At 45.6% G+C, this 8890-nt stretch overlaps 1 protein-coding gene across 1 annotated transcript; it reads right to left on the bottom strand.

Annotated features, from left to right (window-relative positions):
• Positions 1-3366: 3366 nt before the first annotated feature.
• On the bottom strand, positions 3367-5018 carry LOC124666084. The gene has a single exon (XM_047203431.1). It carries the CDS (start codon positions 4964-4966, stop codon positions 3557-3559), a length of 1410 nt encoding a protein of 469 aa, XP_047059387.1. The 5' UTR covers positions 4967-5018; the 3' UTR covers positions 3367-3556.
• Positions 5019-8890: the final 3872 nt, after the last annotated feature.

Here is an 8890-nt window from a genome sequence, read left to right on the forward strand (position 1 = left end):
GGGCTAGCCGCTTCTAAACTAGCGAGCAAGCCACAAAGCTCTTTAGCAAAAAGAGCATCAGAGCTAGAAGCCAACACTCCTCCATAGTACAAAGAGGCAAGGGACTGGCAAGGCTCCGACTGCGGTGGCCTAGGAGTCGTAGCCACCGCCAAGGCCTCAAAAGAGCCCAACACCAAAGCACCTGCCTCGACAATCTTGCCGCCACTACGGCTTGCCTCCACCGGCGGTGGTGTGGAAGCCACCTCCAAGGTCGGAAGTGAGTCCACTTGCAAGTGAGCCAGTGAAAGAGGAGGGGAGAGTTTCTCACAAAGCTCATGTAGGCCAGGCATGATCTGGATCACATGCATGATCCCATCGATATCTTCAAACTCAAAAGGGACTGGCACATCCAGCTGCGGTGACGGGGAGGCCTGAGGGGATAAACAACCAAATAAGCATTGCTCCCCAACGATATCTGACTCCCCAAGGGCCTTGCCATCAATGGCTTCATCGGCAGCCTTTGACGCCATCACGACAACCGCATCGTCATCAACAACCACAGATGACTCCTGCCCAGAGAGTTCGCAGGAAGCAAACAAATCTGCACGCTCCACAGACTCGGTAACACGTGCCAACAAAAGCTTGAGTTTTGCCGCCTCCTCGCGCAGAGGACGAGCCACCTCTTCGATGCAGACAGCGACAAGCTGAAGGAGCTCCGCGCGTACCCGAGCAAGCTGGGACTGCACGGCAGAGTCGAAACTGGTGTTGGCATTAGAAACATGGCGACACTCGGAAGGGGGCCTAGGGGGCACCAACCCACTCGGCGACGAGCGGCCCACGACCTCAACCCAACTACGGGTCAACACTGGCTGACAAGGCTGGACGGCCGGGGAGCAGCTCCTTTGACAAGGAGCAGGAGGACGGCCGGGGAGCAGCTCCTTTGACAAGGAGCAGGAGCGCGAGTGACTGGAGAGTGGTCATGAGCAGCCAGAGAGCGAGCGCGACAGAACCTCTCCCGATGCCCAGGGCGACGACAACGGATGCATCTGAAGTAGTCACGACATGCGCTGACCTGATGTCCACGCTCAAGACATGGAAAGCACCATCCTCGAGCCCAGCGCTTGAAGGCGAGGCTACGCTCGAGGCCTTTCCTCGACGGCTCAGGGAAAGCGCCCTGGCCGGTGCGGCGCCCCCGACCCACATGGTCGCGGCCCTCCTTAGCTTCAAAAGAGGTAGTTGTAGCAGCAGAGAGGCTGATGCATGCCGACGCTGAAGAAGAAACAAGCAAACAAGACCCCATCTTCTCGGGCGTCATCTCCTCAATGCGCACATCAGCAGACCCCTCCATCTTCTCTGGCATCTTCTCCTCACCGTGCACATCGTCGATGCAATCGGCTTTAGCGGAGACATTGCCGTCCATAACGGGCAACGGTGGTGATGGAGATTGGGGAAACTCTTCAAGCGGCAGTAGCGCCAGGGACCCGAGTCCCTCAACCAACATGGCAGGGTCACGCGGCTCACCGCAAGGAGGGTATGAAGCAGCAGCATGAGCCACCACAGACCCGTGGAAGCGACGAGAACGGCGCATATGCCCAACAATGGTTGGGGTCTGACCTGCGGTGAGCAAGGGCAGCTACAGCAAGCACGACGGCCGGCTCCGGAGGCAGAGAGGTTGGCCTGACGAACGGGGCTGCCAGAGGCTGCGGCAGCATCCGAACTGCCCAGAGGAAGGGGTCGTAAGCTCACCCAGGGCCGCCCATGGCGGCGGACGCGGAGATTGCATCGTTCGGCGACTAAGGCAGGGGCAGCCCCGGCACGGCGACGAGGGCAACCAACACACTTCGCTGCAATAGCTATCTTTGGAGGAGGCTGGAGCTGCGGCAGTGAGCAGGGGCACGGCCGACAGAGAAGATGACCAGGCAGCTGCACCGCACGGAGCACGGGCGGGCGCTCCGATTTAGGCGACTTGTGGATGGACGGAGAGAGGACACCGAGGGAATACCTGATCTGGTCGCGGTAGAGGCGGAGCTGGCCAGAGATGGGAGATCAAGACAGCGGCCGTGAGGTTTTCCCCGTCGCGACCATGAGCAGAGCAGTGTTTGTATTTCTTTCAACTGTTATGTCTAACTTTTCCGTTTGCGAGTAGGTTTATGGCTGCATCGATTTATCACACATGTCATTCTTGCTTAGTTAAATCCCAACTTTAATCCCTTTGGTGTAAGCATCATTATGGTGCCTCTCTTTGGTTTCAAATTGCAGAAGCCATACATTACATTGCAAAAATTGTTTTTCAGTGTGCACAAGAGTCAAGAAATTCCATTCTAATTATTCCATTGGAATTAACACGGTAGTGATGTAACACGCAAGACAAGACACCAAATTTTCTTTAACCAAGAGCACAGATGAGCTTACCAAACTCAGTTGACAAACTAAACTTGAGCACACGACTCCTACAAACAATCACACCCGCACACTATGGCGCAGCGTGCTGCCCCCACGCCACAACTTCCTACAACCAAGAGATCGAACTTAACAAAGACACCAAAACTGACAACCTATGGGAACAGATATTATCAGCAAATCATCCGTGTCTTTCTGAGCACAGAGCAACAACAGATTTCTACAGATGCAAAACTGTTATCTCTATAGCAAGTGTTTCCAAATGTCTAGCTATTACAATTGTCCTCTAGCTATTTATTTTAACGTGCTAATTATGAACTTTAAATAGCAAGTCCACCTTCATTCTCTGATATAAGATAAAAATGCAATCACAGCAAAGACTAAATGTTTGAAAAAATACCATCGTCCCACAATGACGGAATGACCCTACAGCTGTAGTAGTGTACTTAACCGGCCTAATCTTGAGAACAATTGAAAGTCTTTCTAATAATGGGCAAACATAAAAAATACTGTACTTAATCTTAGAAGGAATTATGCCAAGTGAATCCAGTTTTGAGAATAGCAACAGAGACTCTTACTAAACTTTTCATTATTTATTACACCCTAAGAAACACTACCTGTCCCCTTTCAGTATCCCTTCACCATCACCTAGATTAAAGCCAGCCCAATTAAAAAGAATGAAATTATCTGTCTTAGCCAGGAATACCGTCAATGGCAAGGAAAAAAGAAAGGAAGTGTCAGCATGTCTCTTCAGTTCTCAAGTTCGTTAGATGAAACAAAAATGGTTGCTATGTCCTCTAGTCTAGATGGTTGCTATGAAAAAAAAATACAATGCCTCCTGGATCAGTTTTTATGAGATTTGATATTACAGATAAACCACGACATACATCTGAGTTGAAGCAAAATGGCGAAAATGTACCCAAGAAGAAAATGAAATTGAACTAACTTTCAACACAAGATGAATAATAAGGCAGACATGGTAACCAATTAAAGTTTCAACCTCAGACAACAGGATTGCATATCATGTCTACCAGCAAACCACACATTCAAACTAACAAGCAATGTCCAAGTGACATTAAATAGCAAAATAAACAAGGTAAGGTCCATAATGTAAATTAAATATGTTCTTACATATAGCAGGGCAATCTTCCTTCATGGTACCTACTACCATTGAACTTCACTGGCTGAAAGCTCGTTTGCCTCGTTTACGATTGCCATCACCACAGTGGCGCTTGCCCTTTCTACCCATTGATCCTCTCTGAATCATTGATGAAGGCACCACGGAGGTACTGGCTATGCTCAAACAAGGCGAAGTTGATTCAGGGAGGCGCGCAGAGGCCAGGAGAACACCACGGCGCATGTCAACGCGGAGGTGGTACAGGGGATTTTTGGCGGCAGGGATATAGCCTTTGCACCTGATCTTAGAGCGCTTGTGCGCCTGGCAGCACTTTGTATACTTTCCCAGCATGAAGTAGACAACATCATCTTCCTCGGCGCTCAAGTTGGGGTACATGGGCACCATGTCGGTGGGCAGGCCATTCTTCTTGAACTCATCTTGATCAGCGAGGCTGTCCAGGCAGAGGAAGCGCTTGGTCCATCCTGTCATGCCCTTGTCTGGTGAGAGGGTCCAGACCTTCAAGATGCAGCTACGGAAGTTGAGGAGCTGGACGAAGCCATCAATGGTGACGAACTTGATGGACGAGTCTCCGGATCGGCCAACTGTCTGATACATTTCGGATTCTAGCTCCACTGCAGATTGGATGGGGCAGGGCGGGTGGTCGACTGGTAGTTGGATGAAACCAAACTTGAGCTCACCAGTGGTCGAGGGAGAGAGCAGGGCGTCGACCCTGCAGTACATAAGGCCGTGCGGGAGATTGGCCCAGAAAGCGTGGCCGCCGCAGGTGAAGGCCAGGACGTTGACGTATCTGTGGGCGACATCGTCTCCCTTGAACTTGGAGGGGAATTTGGCTCTTATCAGATCCCACTGCGGGGATAGGGAGGAGGAGCGCCACACGTAGAGAACGTCCTGCTTCTCGTCGGGCTCGTAGTTGTAGCCGGTGTAGATGCTCGTCTCCGCCATATTTACCAGAGCATAGCTGCGGTCGTCGCCGGCTGGGGCTGGGGGGCGCGCGATGAGAACGCGTGTCGCATCGACTGTGTCGTGCTTCTCCCCAGGCTGCAGGTGGTGCTGGGGCAGTAACCAAGGATGGGAGGGGATCATGGTGATGGACTGGTCGACAGCGTCGTAGACGAGGTAGACTGGGGATTGGTATGGTTGGAAGCACGAAGCGAGAACGACCAGGTTGTCGTCGACAGCAATCATGTCCATAAAACTTGCTCCTTTTCCTCGGACCGTCAGGTGGGACAAACCTGGGGCATCTACTAGATGCGTCTCGAAGTGCAGGTCCTTCACCACCTCGTCGGCCTCGTCCGATGGGTACACCCCGAACGCCCGCCTGCTTACAATGCTCAGGGGGCGCGGCGGCGGAAGCGGTGGTTCCGATTCCGATAAGCTCAGGGAGTAGCCCCAGTGGAAGTCGTCGACCGTGGGCACGTTGCAGCTTAGCACGATGGGGATGGGGGACATGGCTGGAGATTGGGTTGGCGCCGCCGCGGGGAGGTGGGGAGAACCAAGAAGATGGAGGACGGAATTAGGGTTTGCAATTGAATCTGTTTGTAGTCTATATGGAGGACAAGGTATCTGTAAGGCCCCTATGCTACAAGTGGGCTTGTGGTCTTGGCGGATGTCGAATTCATCGGAATCGTGTGGTAGAACGAGGCCCACCAGGCCTAGCACGGCCGAACACGATGGGAGCTCCTATTGCCCGCTTTAAGCGGCGCAACTTGAAATCTCCGCCTGAAGTATTCGCTTTAGTGGGCCGGCCCAAACTTCGTTCGCACCTCGACCGCGTCTAGTTGGAGACAATCATGGATGTGCGCTCCAAAACCGATCGATGGCTCGTACACTATGTACGTACGGGGTACGAGTATGTGAGTTCAAGGAAAGCACGTGAATGAATAGCTTTTCTAATTTTTCTATGTCCCGTTCCTTTTTTCTTTTGTACCGCTCCCGTCCGCTCATAGAGTATGTGTACATTACTACGCCATTAAAAATAAACTAGTTTGAACATTTTTCATGTACATTTTTTTGTACCATGAACGAATTAAAACTGTTAAAATTTAAAAAATACAAATCTGAAAAAGTCTGAACTTAAAACTGTTCAGTTTAAAAAGGCTGAAATTAAAAAATAATCGTAATAAAATATTCAAACTAAAAAATGATAAACTGAAAAATGTTCAAATTAAAATGTTCAAATCTAAAATTGTTCAAACTTAAAACAATGTTTAAATTAAAAATATGTTCAAACATAAAAAATGTTCAAACCTAGAAAATGTTCAAATTGAAGTGTTGAAATTACAAAATGTTCATATTTATAGAATGGTCAAACTTAAAAAATTGTTCGAATCTGAGAAAAAATAAACATGGAAAAAGTTCTAAATTGAAAATGTTTTGGCCGGAAAAAACCGGTAGAGAAACAAAGAAAAACCAACTTGAAAACAAAAAAAAACTCACGTGTCCGCGAGTATGTTTTTTAAGAAACTTTTGACCCGTGAATAATATTTTTTGAACATATGAACATTTTCCAGAGCGTGAATTTTTTTTAAAAAAAAAACCGTGAACAAACTTTGTTATGTGAACGATTTTCTAGTATGAACGTTTATGTTATTCGAACACTTTTTCAAGATGAACATTTATGTTATTTGAACAATTTTTAGATATGAACTTTTTAAATTTGAACGATTTTTCAATATGAATAATTATATTATTTGATATTTTCAAATTAAACTAGTATTTTATTTGAACACATAAAAAATTCAAAGAAAAACGCAAAACTATTTTTCTCATGGGCATTTTTCACTATGTGAACATGTATTTATTATAAAAAGAGACGAAATAAAAAAAAACATGAAGAAAGGGGAAAAGAAGGAAAAAGTCAAAACTAGGAAAACCAGGGAAACATGCCGGAAAATTGAAGCAGAAAACCGTTGGGCGAAACGTCGTACAGAAAAAAGCGAAAAAAAGGAAAGCGTGCGAAGCATCGTGAGTTTCCCTAAGGAAGATCCACGTTGAGAACAAAAGGAAATGGGCCAGGCCCATAGAGAGGCAGGGTATGCGGCGCGTGCTATCGCGCCCGCATTAAGCGGTGAATAGGAATTGTCGCGCCTATCCATCGCTCGTTAGCGATGGTCTGTACGCATCGCACGTAGACTAGCGCTAATTGGGCTTGGCCAATCTGTTTCGTGTGGTTCTGCTGCACCTTCTTTTTTTTTTTTGACATGTCTGCTGCACCTTCTCAGTTGTACGCTTCTTTGCTGGTTTCAGTTTCTCGACCGGTTACGTACCAACACACAGTTGAAAAAAAAATCAAATTTGAAATTTGCTTAGATTTGAAACTTGCTTAGATTCAAAATTTACTCAGATCTCAAAATTTCCCAGATATAAAATTTACATAGATTTGCAATTTGGTTGGATTCAAAAAAAATTATTTGAAAATTGTTGAACTTTAAAATTTGCTCGAATATAAAAAAATTGAAAATTGAATTTTTTGTCTATAAAAAGTTTGGAATTTTCAAAAAATGATAAATGAAAAAATAAAAATAAAAACTGCTAGAAAACCGATGAAACCAACAAAGAACCATCAGAAAAAAGACAAAAAAATGAAAAAAAAACCGAATCGGAAATTTCTAGAAACTTCCTAAATCCGGAAAAGACTAGGACACATGCAAATGGGCCGCGGCCCAGCAAGGTCTCGCTGGGTGCGGAGCCTATTAGCTCCCGCACCGTAGCGATGAATAGATTTTCCCCTAACCTATGCCAAACCCTATTCACCGCTCGCTGCGGGCGCTATCGGGGCGCCGCCCGCAGGGGCCCTAGCTGGGCCTGGCCCATTGAGCGATTTTCTTCTCTTTCACTTTTACTTCGGTCTGTTGGTTATTTTTGGGTTTTTATATCGTTTTTTGGGGTTTTCACTGGTTTTTCTTTTATGTTATTTTTTTATTTTCAAAGTTTTCAAGTTTGGATTTTTGTCGGTTTTGAACTTTTTTGAACTACTTTCAAGCTTGTTTTCAATTTTTTTTTGAAGTTTTGAACTTTTTTCATGTTTAAACTTTTTCTAAACTTTTTCTAGATTTGAACAAATTTTAAATTTGATTTTTCAATCAATTCTTTTTTGTTTTGAACAATTTGTAATCTAAATATTTTTAATTTTAAATTATTTTCTGAATTTTGAACAATTTTTACATTTGATCATTTTTTATTTTGAACAATTTTTTAAATTTCAATAAACTTTAATCTAAACTATTTGAAGTTTGAACTTTTTAAATTTTGCATAAATTACTACTAAGCATTTTTAAAATTTCAACATTTTTAAATCTAAATAGAAAGAATAAAAAATTGAGAGAAACCTTACCTGCTATCAGGTTGCATTCGGATGCAAGCTCTATAAGCGGAAGTGGAGCTTCGGGCCGCTAAAGGCGCTGAATAGGTGATGCGTGTGGTTGGCACGTCCGTTGGGAACCCCAAGAGGAAGGTGTGATGCGCACAGCGGCAAGTTTCCCTCAGTAAGAAACCAAGGTTTAATCGGACCAGTAGGAGTCAAGAAGCACGTTGAAGGTTGATGGCGGCGAGATGTAGTGCGGCGCAACACCGGGGATTCGGCGCCAACGTGGAACCCGCACAACACAACCAAAATACTTTGCCCCAACGAAACAGGTGAGGTTGTCAATCTCACCGGCTTGCTGTAACAAAGGATTAACCGTATTGTGTGGAAGATGATTGTTTGTAGAAAACGATGAGAACAAGTATTGCAGTAGATTGTATTTCGATAAAGAGAATTGGACCGGGGTCCACGGTTCACTAGAGGTGTCTCTCCCATAAGACGAACAAGCATGTTGGGTGAACAAATTACGGTTGGGCAATTGACAAATAAAGAGAGCATGACCATGCACATACATATTATGATGAGTATAGTGAGATTTAATTGGGCATTACGACAAAGTACATAGACCGCCATCCAACTGCATCTATGCCTAAAAAGTCCACCTTCAGAGTTATCATCCGAACCCCTCCAGTATTAAGTTGCAAGCAACGGACAATTGCATTAAGTATGGTGCGTAATGTAATCAACAACTACATCCTTAGACATAGCATCATGTTTTATCCCTAGTGGCAACGAGACAACACAACCTTAGAACTTTACGTCACCGTCCCGAGTGTCAATGCGAGCATGAACCCACTATCGAGCATAAGTACTCCCTCTTGGAGTTACAAGCATCTACTTGGCCGAGAGCATCTACTAGTAACGGAGAGCATGCAAGATCATAAACAACACATAAGCATAACTTTGATAATCAACATAACAAGTATTCTCTATTCATCGGATCCCAACAAACGCAACATATATAATTACATATAGATGATCTTGATCATGTTAGGCAGCTCACAAGATCC

Source organism: Lolium rigidum, chromosome 6 (assembly GCF_022539505.1).
Source record: "Lolium rigidum isolate FL_2022 chromosome 6, APGP_CSIRO_Lrig_0.1, whole genome shotgun sequence".
In the NCBI taxonomy this organism is placed as follows: Eukaryota; Viridiplantae; Streptophyta; class Magnoliopsida; order Poales; family Poaceae; genus Lolium; species Lolium rigidum.

Coding starts and splice junctions, on each gene's coding strand:
- LOC124666084 (XM_047203431.1), bottom strand. CDS start 4,966: ATGTCCCCCATCCCCATCGTGCTAAGCTGCAACGTGCCCACGGTCGAC.